The sequence below is a fragment of the Corvus hawaiiensis genome, chromosome 3 (genome assembly GCF_020740725.1).
Source record: "Corvus hawaiiensis isolate bCorHaw1 chromosome 3, bCorHaw1.pri.cur, whole genome shotgun sequence".
Classification (NCBI taxonomy): domain Eukaryota; kingdom Metazoa; phylum Chordata; class Aves; order Passeriformes; family Corvidae; genus Corvus; species Corvus hawaiiensis.
This window is the reverse complement of record NC_063215.1, coordinates 52,995,802-53,018,379: the sequence shown is the minus strand read 5'-3', so window position 1 is coordinate 53,018,379 and position 22,578 is coordinate 52,995,802. Positions and strand designations below refer to the sequence as shown.

General features: G+C 41.0%; 1 protein-coding gene across 2 annotated transcripts; it reads right to left on the bottom strand.

Annotated features, from left to right (window-relative positions):
• Positions 1-219: 219 nt before the first annotated feature.
• On the bottom strand, positions 220-15,589 carry HSF2 (heat shock transcription factor 2). Of its 2 annotated transcripts, none has more exons than XM_048296279.1 (13): positions 15,349-15,589; positions 11,731-11,839; positions 11,394-11,521; positions 9,903-10,030; positions 7,856-7,931; positions 6,717-6,778; positions 6,518-6,602; positions 5,504-5,673; positions 3,929-4,207; positions 3,246-3,354; positions 2,239-2,298; positions 1,534-1,618; positions 220-1,160 (listed from the first exon to the last, which is right to left on the bottom strand). In XM_048296279.1, the coding sequence occupies exons 1-13, from the start codon at positions 15,511-15,513 to the stop codon at positions 871-873; spliced, it is 1,746 nt and encodes a 581-aa protein (XP_048152236.1). In that variant the 5' UTR covers positions 15,514-15,589; the 3' UTR covers positions 220-870. The 2 variants fall into 2 exon arrangements, with proteins under 2 accessions (XP_048152236.1, XP_048152237.1); XM_048296280.1 differs by having other exon boundaries at positions 1,552-1,618.
• Positions 15,590-22,578: the final 6,989 nt, after the last annotated feature.

Genomic DNA, 22,578 nt, shown 5'->3' with positions numbered 1-22,578 from the left:
CAAAGAGAGAACACCCTTTTGTGTGCTACTACTGGAAAACAGTTTGCTGCATTAGACACTTGTTTTGGAGGCTTATCAATAAACCCTTCAGGTTGGAGATAAACTATTTTCCAGTAATTGTGTACAGCAGACCTTGCACAGCTACTATGATAGGAAAACAAGAGGCTGTTAAATCCATAACCACCTGGCACAGGGAATAAGAGACAAACTCTTAACAAGTATCACACTTAAGTAACATTTATTTAATCAGCATAGATGGTCCAAGTTAAAAGTACTCATGCAGTCATGGGGCCTGGCAGCTGTCAAGAACTCTTCCCCAGTTTGTGCTATGTGTGAGCACTTCCACTGAAGTGAAAGTAAGGCAGAACCAAGATTTAGCAAGGTACAGGCACTTTGTTCCCAGCTGAAGCAGGGAAAAAAAAAAGCCTACATCAGGTCCTGGTCCCCCCACCCCAAAAAAGCCTCATGTGTGTTAAACAAAATGTAAAAAATAAAAACCCCAAAATACAGAAAGTCAGTGTTCCCTAACCATACACTACTAGTTTATGTCATCATATGTAAGACAAGAAGTATAAGAAACCATAAACCAAAGCTCACTACTGGCAAGTGTTGGGTTACCCGCGGTACGAGCGATGTGTGCAACACCAAGCGTTCACAGCAGTGCAGCAGCAGCCTGGCTCAGCAGTGCCCGCTGTGCCTGGTGGCTTGTCTAACTCCATAGCTAAACAACTGCTTGTATAAGATAGGAAAGGTACTTCAGATTCCACATATCTGGTTACATAAAACAGTGATTTACAAAAAACTCTCATACCAAACAATATTCTAAATAAATAGTTCATCTTCATGACTATATACAGAGCCTCCCTCACATCAGTTATCCAAGAAGGACATGTCTGTGTCCATGGGTGCTGGGGCAAGTTCACACAGGTAGAACAGCGTGGCTTCACTCGCCTCTGCCTCCGTCAGTGGCTCCAGACGCACCAGTTTGCTCTGGGTGGGCTCAGGATCCAGGCTGCTCTCCAGGAGCTCGTCCCCTTCCAGGGATTTCTCAACAGTGGAAGGAGTTTCAGCTGTCAAGCTCCCACTCTCAAAAGCAGAGCCTGGGTTCCCATCAAGGAATGCAAGGAGTGGAAACGCAGTGTAGTGTATCAGCTGCTTATCTATGGGGAAAAAAATGCCCAGAACATCAATTCATGTGCCCTTCTATATGCAGAAGGAAAAAACTAAATCCAACCCAGAGCACTTATTTAAAGAATAATTAATAAAAACACAATAGGTGTTTGATTTTTAAATGTGTTTTTAAAGAATTGTTATGTTCATGCATAACGTTATTTGCACAGATTCACCTGCAAAACATCAGTTTCTCTGTATCTAGTGCAGAGCCAAAGATCTAAAAAGCAAATATACTAAGTATTGTGTTTTGGTTATTGGTTTATCAGCGTAACATAAAACCAGACAAGAAGCAAATAACTGAGATGGCCTTAAGAACAATGTTCAACTGCTGAAGTGTTTCAATAGATCACTACAACTAACCTGGTCTGGGCTTAGTACCTTGCGTTTCCTGTGAAGCTGCTGGACCAGCATCATTCTTGTTAGTTTCTTTTCCCTTTGTCTCCGTCTGGGAACAAAAGCAAACTCTTAAACACACGTTTAAAGCCTGTTCCAATGCCACTGGAACACAGCTGACCAAGTACTACAAAAAAATAGTATTTTATTTGTGATGAGATGCAGTGGCATTATCAGTATTACCCACACTAACACACCTTGGCTGAGAAAATATGAAATGGAAACACAGTATAAAGCAAGAACCGAAACGAATGCTTTAAGTGAGCAGGACAAATTCAAAGTGCTACATCTTTGCTCCAGTGCTTATTACTGTGTTTCTTTTCCCACCAGATAATACAGATGAAATCATTCTGATGTTCTGATGAAAGTGCATACCATGTTTGCAAGTAATAAAATCTCAGTGGATACAAAAGTCAAGAGACTGGTACAATGTACAGGTATTGGCCTCAAGGTAATACAAGTTTTAAAGGACATTACTAATTAGTTAGTGTGCTTTTTTCTTTGCTGTTTAAAGCCCAACAGGATGAACTTAGGTGCAGTCTACCTATTCTCATGGAAGTCTTAAAAGCCAGAGCAATGAGTGCCATGACTCCAGTAAAGAAAACAGTAAAAGATAAGTGAATTTTGTATCTCTCACTACTGCATATGTTGAGCAATGGATTTAAGACTTACTTTGGTATTAGTGATATGATCATGATCTGTGGGATTCATCTGCACAGAGCTTGTAAAAAGCTGAATAAGACAAAAGACATCAAGTTTTAGGTATCTCAATGTTGCTATTAAGAATACAAGAACATTGCTTCTGCATGTGTGAGAATAACCCCTGTACTTATTCCACCCTCTGTGAGGATTGGAGTCTATTTACAGGTAATTACTGCTTTTACAATGAAAATCTAGCTTGGCAACTAGATGGTTTGGAATTCCATGAAGCTTGATCACAAAGGAAACAACTATTGCATCTAACACAGTTTGCTGCAGTCTTAAAAACACCAATTTCTTCAGACATCGCTGCATGGATAATTCTGTCTACAATATGGATGAACTTAAGTTGCAACTGCCACCAAGCTGGAAGGAGTCCTCAGTAAGTGGAGAGCAGAGCTGCGGTTAGAGGGGATCTCAGTGAAGTGGGAGAGGGGCCAGCAGGCACTCCACCAGGTTCAACAGTCACATGTCACCAGGAACCAGTAACCTCATGCACTGGCCCAGGTCAGGGTTAAGGAACAAATGGACAGGGAGCAGCACCTCAGAAAGGGGGCATGTAAGTCATGGCAGACAACACCCTGCCACCAGCCAGCAGCACGGCCTTTCTACAGGGAGGAAAGCTCTTTTTAACCCCAGCTCACTGAGAAGACAACAGATGATGTGCTGGGTTATTTCAAAGCAAGAGTATTAATCTACTTGACATCTAAGTTCACATCACAACAAATACAAGCATTATTTCATTAAGAAAGACATTGTTCAACAAGAAACTTAAGCATTCACTTGAGCAGTGATGGAGCATTGAGACTTATACCAGTGCTCCAGAAACTCACATTCATAAATATTTATAACTTTGCTTTGTAAAGGGAAGAAAGAACAAAGAAATCGCTTGAGGTTTAAATCCATTCTAAACAGCAACAACACACACAAGTGTTTTCTACAGCCTTTTACCAAAATGCTTAAAATAAAGTCAAAATTACATCAACCAGGAGGAGATCTGGATCTATGCTGAACTGTCGTCCCGATAACATAGCCTGGAAGTCCTCCAAACTGCAGTCAATACTGTCCAGATAATCCAGAAGTTCAACTCTAAAAGGCAAACAGTATTTTATTGCTGTATCCCTTAACAAAGTAAGAGAAATCCTCAAGTAAGCTTTACACAGATGTACTACATGCATCTAAAAATCTTCACCAGAACTAGAATGAACTGTCTTTCACTAGAAATGACCTCTGGAAAAAAACGAAGGCTTTTAGCCTCTCTAGAGGAGAGCCCAAGTACAGCAGACAGGTGCTCTAAAATAGGTGTCACAGGAATCACATCAACATAACACTATGACATGACATTAGCAGAGATGCAATGTTTGCTTGGATTGGACATAATGGGTCTAATCCACCTGCAGGAGTGACAAAAATAAATCCTGACAGTTTAAGCAATCTCCACAACATTACACTGCCAGATTACACATCTCAGCTCACTCACTTAACAATGAAAATCAGCAGTTGCATCTTAAAATACTTAGAACAGAAGGATCTTCAGAAACTGGCTGGAATAACAGTGGCCTGTAAGTTTAGAGTTCTTAGGAGAAACTGCTATTCAGTTCTCTTTACTTCAGTCAAATAATCAGTTCTAATACTTGAAAAAACAAAAGACCAGACTACTCACTTTCCAAGAAGATTTATATTCTGTGAAATTACTCCATTTTCATTGAGTATGGAATCCATCACAGAGACTGGATCTTCTGCAGTTGAAGTTGACTGGTTATTCAGCTGTACGGCACTTGACATGAGTGGGCTTGTGCTGTCACTGACGGGGCTGACTGGATCATTACCTGGGACAGCAACTGATTCGGTGCTTTTATCCCCTTGAATTACAGGGGAATATTCATCTTCATTATCATCTTCCACAATTACAATATCAGGAGAATGGTGGCTACAGCTACAGCTGTAATAGGAGATAAATTAATTACAGCATTTCATACACATTTAAATTGGTATTATTCCACAGGTTTAGTTACTTCTCACTTTAGTCAAGCTACTATTCAAGCTACTATCAGGAAATAAACTTTTCTACTGCTTTTTAATACTAAACACAGAAAGATACTCTACATATCTGTTTTCCATTGATACGGTTCTGTCATGATCAACACAATTAATGCAGCTCAGTCAGCAGACACTGCTGTGCCAGACCACAATAAACAACCACTAAAGAGCTATAGGAACACTGACATTTTTGTCATTAGAACAACTATAAGCTTGCATATAGATGAGATGTACAAAGTGAACCAAAGCATACAAGGTCATCAAACCAGACAGACAGTATGTATTTTGCATATTTCCTGTTGAACAGCATCAGCTCTGGAGCACCCATAACAAAGGATCCTGGTCAACTGGTTTGTAGTTAAAATAACCTTCTTATGCATACCAGGAAAGAAACCTGAAGACCAAGAGCAAGCCCCAACCAATTTGCTTTCATCCATATTCTGGTTCTTAACCCTTAAGTAGCTGTTAGTTACATTGCCTCTCTACCACAGCCTTTTCCTCATGAAGCTTTTCTATCAGAGAATGCATTCCCAGACATCAGCTGAGCAAGAACAATGATACCAATTAAAATATAAGCTACAAATACTAATTTTTTCCTTGAGGCATAATACAGGCCCTATCAATCCAATGCAATTCAAGAAGAGAGTTGCATCTAAATCCCTAGACCAAGTTTCAACTTGCTTGTAGCTGAAAGATGAACAACTTCTGTAGTACCAGAGTACAGACAGGAAAGAACAGAACAACTGGGACTAAAAAAATCCCAGAACCCTGAAATTAACTGGCTTAATGTAAAGACCACACCAATACCTGATAAACACCACAGGTAAACTATTCTCCACAAAAACCTGCAAAAACAAGGAAGTCATTCCTGTCTGTATACATAACCAAAAAGCAAGAAGATTTCTCTTACTCTTGCTTTGGACACGTAGCATATTTAACTATAATGCAATAATACAGATTATTTTCACTAGTTTCCATCTATCCTCCTGATAATTAAAACTCCTCCAGCCAATGAACTATCCAGAGGCCAGTAAATCAAAAGCTAGTGTCAATTCACAGATGAAGTTTCAATATGTGCAGGAGTGCTGAATAATTCTAACCATTACACTAAAAAAAAATTATCTAAGACAACTGAGTTACTGCATATTATACAACACTGAAAGCCATTTATCAACACACACTTCTTGAGACTTCTTACTTGGAAGAATCTGAAGTGGTATCTTCACTTGTTTCTGGTGTAACAGGAAGATTTTCTTCATCAGCCATGGGATGTTCTTCCTCACCCACATCCTCAGTGACATCATAAATAACAATGTCATCTGAAATCTGTTCCCTTTGTTTTAAGCCCTCATTTCTGTTGAGAGGTACCTGAGAATTATTATTAAAAAAGTCAAGGCACAAAAGGACGACGAGCTTCAGCATTTTGACAGTTACCATTGTATCCTAAAATGTTTCACATCTAATGAAGTCTAAGAGCTTTCCTACGCCTTGGAGATTACAAGCAGTTTGTACAGATCTATGTTTAATAGAAAAAGCCATAAAAGTAAATAAACAAGCTGGAGAATAACAGCTACAGGAAAAAGAATTTGGCAAATACTACAGGCACAGAAATAAAAATATACTAGCACTGTCAGAAAACAGAACTAAAAAATATTAAAACAGTGACTGCTGTTTAAACAGTAGTTTGTTATAAAGCTACTAATTCTAGTGCCATACTACAGTACTTGCTTAAACGATTTCCCTGCCGATCATTATTTGGACAACAGAAAACAACTTTTGAGTGGTGTGATTGATTCAAATGTAACAGGAACATAACATGATTTTGCTGGGTTGGATGCTGCCTTGCAGAGCAACGCACTGGACCCTTGTCCCTGTGTGGTGCCAGGGATGCCACATTCCCACAGATAACAATGCAATGTTTTATGTGCTATTTCTAACAGCACCATTCTTAAAAGCAAACTGCTTTCAGCAGGATCATGTCAAGCTGTATTTAATACACAGGTAACCCGTTTATACATGCTTATGTTGGAAAGTGAATGGTGATTATCAACACATTTAGCTTCTGAAGGAAACAACACAGCCTATCACTTCTACAAGTTGACAGCTCTCAGTACACAGCTACGTTTTAGTCTCCACATGACAACGAACTTGATCCATCTGCCCACCTGCACTCCTTCATCGTGACAGAGAGTACCCATTATAGAAAACTTACATGGTGGCTACTGTCAGCTGGTTCTTTCACAATTTTCTGAAATACATTCGACTTTGTAGGTCCATTAGTGTTCAGAAGTAGAGGCCTACAACAGAAAGCATGAAGGAAGAAAGCCATTTCAAAACCACCTCTTTAGTAATTAATCAACAAGGCCTGTCAGTTTATCAAGCAGACAGCAAGTTTTCAAGATCATATTTACCTCTTGCGTTTTAGGCTCACTAGTTGGTTATTCTGCACCAAGGTAACAATGAATTGTACGATCTGTAAGGGAGAGAACACTATTGTTGGTTGCTCTACTTTGTAATTGTTTCTCCTGAGTACCAAGGTATCTTATAGCAGAAGACGCCAATAATAAAATCTATACATAAACAACAAAACACTTCCTTTGTATAGTAACTTTTATACAGAGCTTCTCAGAAAAATTAAAAATCAAGGTAAAAAACAGTGCTGATAATATCTAAATAGTTATTCAATTGTCAAAGACAGACTTTTCACGTAGCAAGTGGACTTTTACAAGACATCATACAGTACACAGAAAGAAATCCAGCAATGCAAACAATTAGAAGAATTCTAATTAGCAATGACAGAAGACATATAGGGATGTGGTCCATATACATAACCTGTATTGTAAATATTGGTTTTGGTGGAAGGCATTTTTGACAGATTCAGAAAAATTACATGTACAATTAACACTATTCATCAGCTGCCTTTCCTTTTGAAATGTTAGACTTCTTTCCCTTATGTTTTAAATTTAAAGCTTTAATGTATGTCTCTGGCTTGAAGAACCTGGGGAAAAAAACTCACTAAGTCTCTGCTACAAGGCTACTTGCAGTGATGCCCTTTCTGGCATGTTAAAAAAAAATAGATCCATCAACTCTATGCATTTATACCAGTTTTGGTAGATCATAAATCTAACTGTTAAATAATCTAAGTTAACATAATATCGAGGGGTTCCACTCAATTATCTGTTCCTCTGGTAACTTCAGGACAGTTTTCCCCGAGATCACACGACACAGAGAATTAGATATCTGATTCCTGAATAAAAAATGGGCAGACCATGTTAAGGGTACCTTAATGACTGATGTAGGATGTTCTTGAGCCTCTTTCTTTGAAAATGTTTACAAGACTTTGGCCTTATTTTCTGCTTATGCAGTAAAATACCATGAATGTTTGTTTCACTAGGATTTGTTCACCATATACCACACTGCTGTTTTTTCTATTAAAGAGAGATTTGACATTACAAAAAGCTGAGTGAGGGTAAAGCAAGGTAATGTGGCACAGCATTCCTAGTTCAGAAGCACTCACAGAAGCACACACGACACTTCAATGAAGCCTTACCTTTCGAATAAGTTGCTGCTGTTGCAAGTGTTTTGCTCTCAGTTCTGACACTTCTCTCCAAAGGGATTCATTCTCTCTGTTTAAAAATGATGATTTAAAAGTCAAACTAAAACTAAGTTATTAATTTTTGTTAAAGATCAGTTGGCTTCATTAAAACCCTTTGAAATGTGTTTTTAGATTGCAGGTTGGTGTGGGAGTGTCACACAGTCAGCAAGCAGCCTTGGAAAGTAACTATGAAATGGAGACCCAAACACAACAAATGGCCTGCAGAGAATATCCATCTGCTTTAAAGGAAGAAAAATAAAATTCCCAAATTTGGCAATAATCATTACCCATACATTCAGCATTTAAAAATTAACTATCACCTTTAACAGTTACCTTTACTAGCTCCAGTGAAGGGGCATGTTAGGTGATAAAAAACAACAGGAGCATGTCAGAGATGGCAGTTTTCCTGAAACACTGCCATTTTAGAAACATTGGTTCTTCCAGTACTCACAGGACTCCAGTTACTGAGACAGTGTAAAAACTGCCCTACTGTAACCACGAGCCTTGTTTCCAACAACGTATGCCATATTAAGATGTAGATAATGAACACCAGAAGCTTCAATGAATATGAGAAGACAACAGATCACCCTTCTCTCTTCTGCAGTTTAATTTTCAACACAAAAAAGCAAACTCCACTGGTGCTTGTGTTTTTAGGAAACCTTAAACTAAGTTTTCAGAAACAGCTGCTCGTATGCAGTGTGATGCAGGGTACTACTCACTCCTCAAACTGCTCTGTGTCCAACATACAATTTAAGAGTACAGTTCCATCACAAAACTAACAGCAGAAGGTAGGCATTCTGAACTTTCTCAATTTTCTCACTAGCTTTATCAACGTATTCTGGAGGACCAGGTCTTCTGATTTAGCTCCAGTTTCTACCTCAATAATTTTAAACTGATGGGATGACATTATGGATGTCAAAGACCAGCCACTATGTTCTCATCTCTACAAACTGTCAGGTCATTAGCAACTGGCTGTCAGTTCAGTCAAAGCCCTGCTCTGGGCAGCGGTTTGGACCTGATGGCCTTCTGAGGTTCCTTTCAACCCAAATTAGTCTAGGATTTCAAAAGGGCAAATATCATCATTTTCACTCTAGACTGGCCAGATTCTAACAAAGGCTATGCCTAGGCAAAAGAAATTTGCCTCTAAATATTCTACTACTCAAGTCACTAGAACTGAAGTCTAGAAATGAGAGAAATTACTTCTTGAACTACGGTAACATCTGCCACAGATGTACACTGTCACTTTCTCAACGTAAGGTAAGGTGCCCTGACACAGCTTCTATTGAGGTGATGTGACTTACAGGGCATGACCTTATGGTCATGTATCTTGTCTGTATCTACATGCTCTAAAGGATTAAGTAATTTGTGACACACGTCTCTCACTGTTGACAATCATAATTTCTAAGCAGGCAATAATACAATTCTAAAAAAACTCTATTTACATTTGGATTTTAGATTCTGTTCCTCTGTCAATGAGGTAACTAAGGAATTTCCAAATTAGATTTCTAAACACATTTTCATAGGCATTAACTCTTCCGCAATTTTAAACAGTGGGGGAATGAGGACAAAAACAATAGGAAAATAAAAAACAATGAGCAAAGACATTAATTGTCCTATGAAAGTATTATATGCATATTGCACAAACCAAACTCTGACTCAAACCAAACACAGTAACTATTTCAAACCTGAAGACACAAACCAGCATACTTTATATTAAGAGCTGATTTAAATATTCGGCCTCAGCATCTATATGGAACTATTATTAAAGCTGTTATTTAATTTCCTACTGCTAGTGTTCTGCAAACACCAACATTGCTTATTACTTTTAATAATATCAGAATATTTAATTTTAAAGCAATTTTTCTATTGAAATTTATGTTCCTAAAACTATAATTGAATTAGGCAACCAGAAATGAAGAGACACCTAAAATTAGGTTTTTGTCCAGTATCTAGTGTCACAATTACTCAGCATTAAGGATCAGTTACTGGTGAACCAACTTACCTCTTCAAAAGAGACAACTGAGATTCAATAGTCGTTTGTTTAATTTGCACTTTCTGAGCACTACATATTATTTTAGAGAGATCTTCCTGACGTATCTTGTTTTCTTCAGGTCTCGAAGAAGAAGAAACCTTTAAAAGATTAGAATCCAGAAACAACAGTTCCCTTAACTCATGCTTAACTATTATTCTCTTCTGGTGATTTTCTTACTAATGTTGACAAAATATGCATTTAACAAAAAACCCCAAAACCAGAAATACAGCTGTCACCACCTTAGCTTTAGCTGTTATAAACATTTACGTACACTCAGATTCTTCAGGCATTTTCCCAAGTGCTCTACTTAGTCATAAGCACATCACAATAACCTGGTGCTAACAAGGACATCACTCTGTGCTGGTTTTGGCTGGGGTAGGGTTAATTTCTTCATAGCAGCAAATACGGGGCTCTGTTTTGGACTTGTGCAGTTGTGCTGCAGTGGTGGTAATACAGAGATGTTTTTGGTACTGCTGAGCAGTGTTTACACATGGAGTCAAGGGCTTTTCTGCTTCTCACCTCACTCCACCAGCGAGCTGGCTTGGGCTGCACAAGAAATTGGGAGGGCACACACACAGCTGGGACAGTTATCCCCACCTGACCAAAGGAACATTCCATACCATAAGGTGTCATGCTTAGCATATAAAACTGGGAGAAAAAGAAGAAAGTGTGGGGGATGTTCAGAATGATGGCATTTGTCCTCCCAAGTCACCATTACATGTGACAGGGTCCTGCTTTCCCTGGGATGGCTGAACACCTGCCTGCCCAGGGGGAGTGGTAAATTAATTCCTGGTATTGCTTTGCCTGTGTGTGTAGCTTTTGCTTTACTAATTAAAGTGATTTTATCTCAACCTACGAGTCTTCTCACTTTTATCTCCCAATTCACTCCCACATCCTGACATGGGGGGAGTGAGCGAGAGGCTGTGTGGGGCTGAGCTGCTGGCTGGGCTTAACCATGACATCCAGTTTAATTTGCCATATTTCTATTTGCCATCTATATCCATCTGACTTAATAACAGCAGAGTACATTTCAGGAGCATAACAAGCATGTTTATAGGTTTGCCTGTATTTTCTGTTGGGTGTAAAGTTTAATGCTTACAGTAGCTTTGTTCTGAAACAAACTACATAAACAAGCAGTTTCTTATACTGCTGATGGTAAAGTCAAAGCATGCTGTGCACTTCTAATACTCATTTGCAAATTGTCATATTACATAACTCACTCTTTTTTGCCACCTGTGAAACTTAACTATAATGACAGCAAAGCAAGTTAGATAAAAAAGCCTTGTCAAATCCCCCAAAATATCTTTAAACAAGCTCAAGATATAAATGAAAGCAGGGCAGTTTGTTTCCATAAACTCTGAACTTATTTGCACTCACAATCCTGCAGTTAACTTGACATGAACTTAGCTATTCATCAATACTTAATAGTACAGGTTTTCTATATACTGTATTTTCACTAACCTTCCTTTTAATGTGTTCCAACAAGTCCTCCCGGCCCTGCCTAAAATATGCATGCCGAAACTCTACTGGACCGTCTCGCTCCAGTTTGAAAATTCCAGAATCAACACCAACAACTTTACGGAAGCCATCTTTAAAAAAAACAAAAGGAAAGAAAAACCTCAAAACCCACATTAAGAAATTCAAAGTATGCTCTTCCAACTATCCTGTTACCAATTTTGAGGGTAAGATAGTATCCTAGTTCCAGAGAACACAAGGCCTCTGCTCAAAGGAAATGATAACGTAACTTCTACATACAGGATTTAGAACTGTGCTAGAATGCAAAAATCTAGGAACTTACACATGTTTAACTGTCTGACAAAGCTTGCCATGTTGTTGTGCTTGAAGTACTTGGGAAGAATCTCTTTTGCAAATCTCCGTTCATCCAACACCAAGAAACTCTTGCCATTCTAAAATGAGAGAGACACATTAAGCTACTTAAGAACCATAGCAGAAAACACACTAGGCTTTTAAAATTAATCACCAGATTGGAATGTTTCCTTTGTGCATGCAGTACATTACTGATCTGCTTGCCTACAATTTTCCAAAACAGAAAGCGTACAAACATTGCAGTTGCAAAGCAACTGAGTACTATCGATTTACATCACTACCTGTATCTGTAGGGGAACATCTCTATTGTTATGCACTGCTTTCTCAATGAATGAATTGTGTACCAGCAATTATTACAGTTTCACTACAGGACAATATTATCAATTTTGAGCATAGTTTTGAAGCCTTGGTAAGTAATCTTAACAAAGAACCTGAGCAAGGAAAAAATACCAACAACCAGCTGAAAGTCCCATCTGCTTTACAGTATAAAAGCATGACTGGTTTGATAGGGCTTGTAGAGCAGATGGAGCTGTCAAAAAGCTGAATGTGCCACTGGGTTTTAAAGTTACCAAAAAGGTAGCCACCTAAGGCAAGATTCCCCTTCTCCTGGAATGCCAGTTGTGAGGGAGGACTGATCTTTTATTTAATCCACAGGTTTTAACTAAAATAGAAGGATCAGCTCTTTGTTCTTCAGTGACTGCACTCCATTTAACTACAGGGCAAGTAATCAGCAGAATGCAAATTACCTACTTCAAAATGGTTTAGGTTATGTCTACACATCCTCAATACTTTCACCCTGTAGTTAATAAAAAGTCTTATCATCTTCAACAAATGTCAGCACTCTTCCTGCATCTTCTTAGATGCCTTCCTCAAATGCCAGCAGTTCTATGATCCCAAGAAGCTTAAAGAACCAGCTGTAAGATCATATGAAGATCCTTGTCCAAAGGCCGGTGTCGTTGTTTCAGGTAGGATAGCATTAATTTTTTCTCAGTAGCTGGTAGAGTGCTAAGTTTTGAATGCACTAAGAGAATAACATTGATAATAAGTGGATGTTTTAGTTGTTGTTGAGCAGTGCTTACCCTAAGTCAAGGCCTTTTCAACTTCCAAAGTGATGCCAACAAGCAGGTGCACAAGAAGCTGGGAAGGTGCATGGTCAGGACAGCTGACCCAAACTGGGCAAAAGGATATTCCATACCACAGAACATCATGCCCAATATATAAACTGGCTGAGTTATCCAGCAGGAGGGCTGACTGCTGTTTTCAGATGGGCTGGGTACTGGGCAGCAGCTGGTAAGCAATTGTTTTGGGCATAGTTTGTTTTTTCTTGTGTTTTCTTTCTGTTTTATTAGTTATAATATACTTGATTTCAATTTTAAATGGTTCTTGTCTCAACCCACAAGTTTTACTTTCTCTACTAGGCTGTGGAAATGAGCAAGTGGCTGTGTTGTACTTGGTTGCCACTGGGGGTTAAAACACAACAGCCTGTTCCTGCAAATCAGCAGGGAGCATCAGAAACAGGATGTTATAAATGGCTCTCCACTGGAGGACTTAGGTGCTTAACACTGAGAGGAAGGTAGGGAGATGAAAACTTCCAGTAATGCCTACCTACCTCCTGCTGAGAATCAATGTGGAAGGAAAGGGGAAGCAAAAGAAATCGCAAGAACAGACTACTTTAGCCAATGCTGTGTGTGAAATTCACAAACTGAAGGTGCTGAACCAAGCGACACTCCAGTGACTTGTGACACCAACAGACAGCTTCCATGTGGTGCCTCACTTTATCATCACTTTGACATTGTCCAGGCTTAGCACATGAAAATCTGGGAAACACATCCACTAGCTCTTGTTGCCCTGACAGTCATTTCCAGCAAAGCTGTGCAGACATTAAGGCCTGTAAGTTTCACTACACAGCTAAATACGACTGTCAACTCCTAGTGCCAATGACTGCAGCATAGAGCAGTCTTCCAAGTGCTTAATTTGGTATTCCTCACCCATATTTCCATGGACAACACATACTGTGGTTTCACTTTGCAGGGAGACAAAAACCTGTCCTTAGAGTGTAAGGATAGAGATTTGTAGAGGAGGAAAGCAAAATATTATAGTAACTGTACTCTCTCTTCCTTGATATATTCGGTACACTTTTTGTACCCCATAATATCAACACAGCATTTCTAAAAGATATCACACATAACTCCAATACTTCCCTCCCACAAGAACTTGCTAATAATATCAACTCTGATGAGTGGACCTTCCCCTCTAGAAACAGCCTTGCAGAATCTCAAACAATTATTTTTACTGTTAATTAAAAAAAAAAAAAAATACAAAGATACCTAACAGGTATTGGTGTGTTTACTTGACATAAGCATAAGCAATTTGGAAATTCTCCATTAAAAGCATAAAGTAGCAAAAATAGCATTTCTTAACGTAGACAACATTAATCTTCATATCTTCTTAGTATCTCTCCTCCAAAAAAAAAAGAGAAAAAAAACCAAACAAACCCAAAAAACCCACAAAAAATCCCACCCCAAAACAAACGAAGGAAAAAAAGAAAAAAGAGAAAGAAAGAAAAGCTACCGTAATCTACTGAGAGCTTCTGCTTCCCTCTTTGGGAAGTTTTGGCTGAAAGTACTGGTAAACCATCTTCAGTAAAATGCTTAACATATTTTATTACTTCTCAAGCATTTAAAATAGGGAGTTCTCAGTTGAGTTTAACTCAACATTACTTAGAGATACTGATACAATTTGAGAACAGGATTTTATTGAAAACAGCATATAGAAAAAAAATGAAGTAGCTATTATTAAAATATGTGCTTAGCATTTACCATAACTGTTAATGATGCTCACTGTAGCAACGTGCCCGCCCTTCGCTGCACTATAGGCAGACTGCTGCCCAATTCGACTTCTCCCGTGGCCCATCCCCTTCCCGCCGCTCCAGCAGGTGGACACCGAGCCCGGGAAGCCCCCGGCCATCCCCCACGTGGCCGCTCCCCACCGCCCCTGCGGGATCCGACCCCGCGGGCGGCACACAGGAAACAACAGCAGGCCTGAGCGCGCCGCTTTCCCCATCCTCTGGAGCTCCCCGGCTGCCCCAGCACACGGAGGGGAAGCCCCGTTCCTAGCGGACCCACCACCCCGCGGTGGGAAATCCCCCCGCAGCTCCGCGTTCCCCGCACGCCGGCTCCTTAAGCGCACGGCAGAATCCCCCGGCTCCCGCCTCCCTTCCCACCACGGACGCCCGAGCCTGCTCAGTCGGGGCCGCCAGACAGACACCCCCCCCCGCGCTCTGCGGGGGTGCCCGGGTACGCAGCCCCACGGCGGGCACCGCAGCTCTTACTCCACGGAAGAGACACGGCAGAGGCTGAGGGCCAGCGAGGAGAGGCGAGTCGGCCTCTCCCCAGCAGCTCAGCCCAGCCCAGCCCGAGCCCGACCAAGCCATGCGGCCGTGCCCTCGTTTTCCATCCTCCTCAGGCGCACGCCGAGGCCCACGGCCCCCAGCAGGCCCTGGTGCCCCCGGAGCGAAGCGCAGGGTGAGGGCGAGGGCTCCGCCACACGCGGGCGGGAAGCGGGGGGGGGGAGGGGGGCAGTGGCCGACCTGGCTCCAGGTGATGAGCTGGTTGCTGGGGGTCTCGCCCAGCAGAGCCCACAGCTTGCTGAGGAAGGCCGGCACCCCCGGGCTGGCGAAGGGAGGCGACGGGTGCTGGGGAGGCTGCGGGGGTGGTGGCGGTGGCGGCGGCTGCAGTTGTTGCTGCTGCTTCATTGTCGCTCGGCAGCCTCCGGGGCCTCTGTCCGCGGAGGGAGCACAACCGGACCGGCCGCGCCCCGCCCCTTGCCCGCACCCCGCATGCGCGGCGGCCCCGCCGCACGCGCGCGTGCCGGCCCCGCCCCTTCCCCCTGCGCCTTACATAACGTCCGCACGTGCGCCGCCCTCACGTGTCACAACAGCGCCGGCACGGGGGGATCGGGGCCAATAGGGGCGCGCCTCGCGCGGGGGGCGGGGCCGCGTCGGGCGGGCGCACGTTCCCGGCGCGGCAGCGGCGCGTGGCGAGGGGCGGGAGCACGGCTGAGGGGGGCGGGGGGCAGCGCTCCCGCTCCAGCCCGCGGGGAAGGGCTGGCGAGTGCCCGGAACGTGCCTTGTAAGGGCTCACCCCAGCCTAGGGTTTCTGAGCCGCCTGGGAGAAAGGTGAAGAATAGCTAGTCAGCTCGAAAACGAGCACACAGGGCATATAGACGACCTAAAAAAAGAACGTACAAGCAAATAAATGCACGACAGCAACATCCAACCCTACTCTCCCCCCCCCCCTCCCCCCGCCACCAAAAAAAAAAAAAAAAAAAAAAAAAAAAAAAAAAAAAAAAAAATCTAGGGCAGGCCCTAACCAGACATCTCACCAAGACAACTTGTGTTTAGACTTCAGACCTATCAGCTACTGAGACTGCGAAAAGAAACTGATTTAAATCAAAAGGGTATCCCTAGGAAAACAGCCTGATGAATGGTGAAATGCAGTAAAATCAATTTCTTTTGATACTCTACCAAGTATTTTGCAAAACTTAATCACATATTAACGGCAAATAGTTTTTAAGAAGTCCTTCCGTGAAACTAAAATCAGTACTTTCACAACAAACCTTAACTGACTGGTAGTGTAATTGATGTCTTTGTTGAGATTTGTCAAAAAAGTCTCAGAGAATCTCAGTCAGCTTGACCTGCTTCAGTTTGCAGAGAATATAAAGCACAATGGCGCAGGAAAGATAATAGAACCTTTAGCAGGGTAGCCTGCAAGAAAATTAAGTTCAATATTTCCATTTCAAGCTGTATATCACACAGCTTCCCTTTCGTGATAGCATCAGTGGGTTACAACAGCCCATATCAAACCCTTTGACTGATATTCACTGGATCATTCCCAAGAGAAGTCACAGTTGCTCAGTTTATGGCTTAGCTTTTCAGGGTCAGTATTTGAATGAGAAAAATTCAATGAAATACCTTTTAAATTTAAACACAAATTTACAGTAATTTCCCAAGTAATTTTTCATCCTGACATTCATATACAGCAAGCTCCCACCAGATTCCATTTATCTAGATACAAATGCTAGATAAGCAGAGAGAAGAATATGGTTGTGACTTAATCTGGACACGGTATTGCTCTGCATCTTATATTTCTTGTTTACAACAGCCATTTGAAAATAGGAGTTGATTTGCAGAATTGTTGGACAGTATTTCAATTTGGGCTTATAAATGTTGAATTATTCCAAAAGGTAAACCACTATATTGATGTCTTTGGCTGAGATAGAAGTGGAAACATCCACTTAATTTTTTTCATTTCACTGGTAGACTGAACATCACCTTGGTGAGAAAGACTGCCATGTAACAATGCTGTGATTTCTAATGTCTTACAATTGAGGGAAGTTTTTTAACCTCTCTTCCTAAACCTCAGTTTAGGGAAAAAAATTCTTTTGAAGCCTTAAGGCTTAAGAACTGGAAGTTATTTATTTAATACTTTACACAAAGTGTTAGCAATGTACAAGTCAAGCCTTCCATTAGGTTTTTATTTTATTGTCTTACAAGGTCTGAGCACAAGGTAATTGCTTGTCCCTGTTCATAAAGTTTTTGGTTACATTATTTTACGATCCAGCCGTTGCAAAACTCACCAGTCTTTAATCTGGGGCTATTTGACTTCCCAGTATCTTCATAAGCAGTACTGTAATCTTTTTCCACAGTGCAGTAAAATTTTCCTCCACTTAGCTTGCAGAAATCTGGTAATTATCAGCTCTGAGACAGGTCAAGCTATTTAAATCTTCCACAGTGCAGTTCTCACTCTCCCCTCTCCAGGAAAACATAACACTGTAAAACTCTTTGGGTATTGTGAAATGTTGGGAATTCAGATCTCTTCCCATATCCCTGAACTAACCCCTAAAGCCCCCATCAGATTCTGTTCCTCCTGAGCCTCATTCCCCCTCCCTTGGGCCCATAGTCCCCCCACATGTCAGAGTTCCAACTAAGACCTAGTTCTCGGGGACTAAGGGAGCACTGCCAACAGGAAACATCTGATTTCCAGCACTTTTTTTCCACAGCTTTCATGGAGAGGCTATATAGTTAGCAGCACCTCAAATCTGGGCAGGAGGCCAAAGAATAAAGTTAGATAGCTGTTCATATCACTGTCTATTTTGACATCCCATATGCCTAAAAATTACATCCACCACTGGTCTCTTCCTCTCATGCTCGAGCAGCAGGCAGCCCCACAGCACTCCCATACTCTCTTATAGGAGCTTTGGCCACTCATAGGCCAATTTTGATGTGCTTTAAGAAAAATAATTTGGGATGGGGACTCTTTGTTCCACAGCACATTTAGAAGTAGGGGGTCACAGAGGAGCCCTCATGTAACAATACTTTTCTGATATGAACTTAACCTGTCTTCTCTGACTTCCTATTTTCTTCCCCTACAATGGAATATGCAGCAGGGGTCAACAGCCCTGCTTGTGCTGTTGCTCTGGCTGTTATAAGTCTGGAGTGCAATCTGTGTGAACTCCAGTTACAACAGACCCCGAGTAAAGCCTGAGTCAACTCCCCAAGGGATACCAGTCTGCTGATTTGCCTTAAGACAAAAAGCATGATGCAAAACAAGCAACTGAAAATGACAGGAGAGACAAAGGTAGAGTGACAGATTTCAAGGCAATACTCTCCTCTTTTTGCAACCACTATTTGTCCTGCCTGAAAGGCTGGCATTTGAAGGTTATCTTTATTGATTCATCTATATTGATCTGCATGAAAGCAAGAGACAAATCAGACACTGAGCTTGCACAAACGTTTCCCCCAGAACAAGCACAGGCATCCAGCCACAAGTAGACAGTCCTGGATCAAACGCTGCCCAGCACCTCACAGCCAAATTTGATGCAAGCCTTCCACCTTAAAAAAATTATTACACCACTTAAATAACTGAAAGTGTTCCTAGAAGTCCCAGCCCTTCCCATACTAGGATCTCCTTGAATCAAAAGTGGCCCTAAGATGCCTAGCTTTAAATTAATCCTCCTTGAACCAAGGATGGTCTGAGATGTCTGTATTTGTGATGAAACCAGCTAGAGTAGGCAAGGTAGATGACATTTCAGAGAGCTTCTACAGAGATTAATCTTCCAAAGTAATATCCATTCAGTTAGTTTTATGCCAACCTTGTGCATCTGATTCAAGTACCACTCAGTGTTTTGGATGGCTAAGTGAGTCACTTTCCTTCTCATGCCCTGCAGGAAGAACAGATGGCACAGTCAGCACACCGGATATTTAATAGACAATGATACAATGAAGGCTGGCATCAAGTTTCAAAATTAAGTTATGATAACTGTTCCCCACAGTATATTTAAAATTAAGCTATGATAACTGTAACCGACTTCCATACATGATCAACAGCTTTTCTTTCTTGAAAGGAAAATTCAGACCTACTATCATATTGACTACTAACCCTCCAAGACAGCTTGCTTTGCAAATGGCACAGAAGAGGTATCCATTTCTTATTTGCTTATGTGTGAGGAATACTTGAAACAGACTTTTCTGAATTAAACAAGATCTTTCACGCACCTTGAAAATCTAAGTGTTTCTTAAAAGACTGTTTTCTCATAATATGAGAAAAAGTTACAGACTTGGAAAAGGTATATTTTAAGCAAGCTGTATCATTTTTTAATTGAGATAGCATTCAGTTAAACTCAGTGTCTTTAAAAAATTCCAGATTTAAAATGCTTGAAGCCATAAGAAAACCCCACCTTTAAAAAGGATGCAAAATAATATCCAAGTTCAAAACAATTTCTTAACCTGCTAACAATGAGTTCAGGCCAGATTACCTGATTTTCAGGGCTTTCTACAAAGTTAATCTTTATATTGAAGCTTTTGAAAAGATGGTTGGTTTGGAAGAAAGAGGGAAGGGGGTTTCATGGGTGATACACCTGGCAGAAAACTTTATTGATGTTTTAGAGCAGCTTGCTGTGACCATGTGTTGATAATTATGGAAAAACAGTTCAATGGGAAGAAGAAAACCCCAAAGTATATGTGCCCATTTGGTCATCCAAACTTAACGCTGTTTTACTCTAAAATGAAAAATAGATACAAAAACCTGTTAGCACAATTTTCTCTACTTCAAAGAGGATTTTGGAACACAGAAGTTGTGAACACTGTGGCAATGAAGGGCTCATAAATCAGAGTAAAGCAAGAGAAGAAGCTTTTATCTCACCTGAAGCTAGTTTACAAACCACATTCTGCATCCATGATACTCTTGTTCTAAGGCCTCCATTTCATGCAATTTCACATTCCTAACATTAGGACTTCCATAAAATAATTGTTCTGCCAGCTCAATTCCAGAGCATGGCAAAGCTTTCTTCACAGAATGTCCCTTGCATTGGTTTATTCTTATCAAGAGCACAGTAGAAATTCTTCACAAAGTACCAGTGAGCAACCTTAACCATATAATTGACGCAGAAAAGCAACAATGTTCTTATTAAGTTTGAAAATTAAGGTTATTTTCAAGAATAAGTTAGATTAGATTAGTCTGCTCTCAAGGCCATTCAGAGATATGATTTGAATGGATAAAAAACACCTGCTCTGTGGATGTGGAGCCTGTTATATAATGTCTCCCCATGCTAATCACCATTTAAAAAACTCTCTTCAGCCTGTTTAAACCAGAAAACACCGAGACTGAAAACAAAACAAACCAAACTGGATAATCTCAATTTAATTTATCTGAATAGGTGGAACTATAATATCCTATGTCTGTGCCTAATCTACTGTTCTCATTGTTTGTTCAGGCTTCTGTAAGTTTTTATAAAAGGAAAAAAAATTACTTGATTTCCATAAACATGGCCCAAATTACTAGTTTTTCTGTATTGTCAGAGATACTAGGAAAAAGCAATGATTTACTGTACTTTCCACAGGATTCTGCTACTTCTTTCCCAGTTTGGTTAAAAACCAAAGCCACGCACCACAGCTGAGTGGACAGCTGGTGACTAAAATGCTATCTATACTGTAACTGCAATTGCAGCTGTCATCATCTTCGTTAAGTTAGTAAAATGTAATCAAGCCCTTATTGCATGTGCATCAATGTCATCTTCCTTTCTAAGAGGCTGCTTATTCTTCCCCACGCAAATTGACCAGTAAGATGAGAACGTATGTTAAAAACCCCCCTGCAACTGGTAGTTTTCTGTATTGTGCAGATGTAAGAACTCAACACAGAGCATCCAGACTCCACGCTTCTGGCAGATTGTCTGTGGTTTGCACATATTAGGTGCCTTATCCTGAAGCTTTAATGTAGTCTCAGTACTGTGTCACTTCCTCCTCTCCCCTGCTCTAGATAGGAGTTACAATCATAGCCCAACAACACCTCCTCTAGGGACATAACAAATAAATTAATATTTGTTGAATTTTGCTCCTCATCACTTAGGTCTGTCATTCAGTGCTGGGGTACAAGTTTCAGGTGCTCTCTATTAGAAAATCATGGAATCATTTAAGTTGGAAAAGACCTTTAAGATCATCAAGTCCTCCAACAACCTGACACTGCCAAGTGCACCACTAAACCATGTCCCTAAGTGTCACATCTGCATATCTTCTAAAAATCTCCAGGGATGGGGACTCCACCACTGCCCTGGGCAGCCTGTTTTTCAGTGAAGGAATTTTCCCCAGTATCTAATCTAAACCTCCCCGATGCAACTTCAGGCCACTTCCTCTTGTCCCATTGCTTATTGCTTGGGAAAAGAGACTGACCTCCACATGGCTACAACCTCCTTTCAGGCAGTTGTAGAGAATGATAAGGTCCCCTGAGCATCCTTTTCTCCAGGGTAAACAACTCTAGCTCCCTCATCTGCGCCTCATAAGACTTGCTGTCCAGACCATTCACCAGCTCCCTTGCCATTCTCTGGACATGCTCCAGCACCTCAATGTCCTTCTTGTAGTGAGGGGCCCAAAACTGGACACAGGACTCAAGGTGTGGCCTTACCAGTGCTGAGTACAGAGGGACAGTCACTGCCGTGGTCCTGCTGGCCACATTATTTCTGATACAAGCGTGGCATTACCAGCAAGTGTTACGAACCAGAATCTGTATTCTAAAAGTATCCTAAGTTATTTTACCAAGCCAGTAACACACACAGAAGACCACTAGGACATTCCACTTGCACATTTACTAGTTATATTATTAAAGAAGTCCCATAAACATAATAATACTTTTTCTCCTGAAGAAAAACAAAGCTTTTTCCCTATGTTATTGCTCAGAAACTGCTGTCCTTAACTTCAGCTAAGTGCTGCTCCTTCACAGACAGAGAGAACGCTGCAAGAATCCTAAGGACATGAAAGGCTCTAGTTTGATAATAATTTTCTCCCCCCCTCTGCCTCCCCTTACACTGCAGTGTTATTCAATCCTTTTCACTCCCTCACTGCTGTGCTACTGCTGCACTATGTTGCAATAGCTATTAGATCAAGGCAAATTCGATTAAAAAACACATACAAAAAATAATTCCTTAGGCACCTGAGGGAGAGTATGCTTTTAACCCATATCAGTTCTATAATCCAGTTGAGGAAATTCAGATGCAAAAGCAGTTGCAGCATCCCAACCAAAACAATGTCTTAGCACTGGAAGTGAGGAGCTAAGAAGCTTGAGTTAGAGCATACTATACCTTGAGATTCCCTCCTCCCAGCAAAGGATTTGTGAAGAGAGGTAAGGCACAATAAAAGCAAGACAATTCTATTTTCAAGTACTTAAAGTACTTGAAAACAGATCCTGACTAGGGCAGATCTCAAGCTTAGTAACTTTATTATACAGACTAGTTCCTTTTCACAACTACTCAGCAGACTACTCTAAATCCA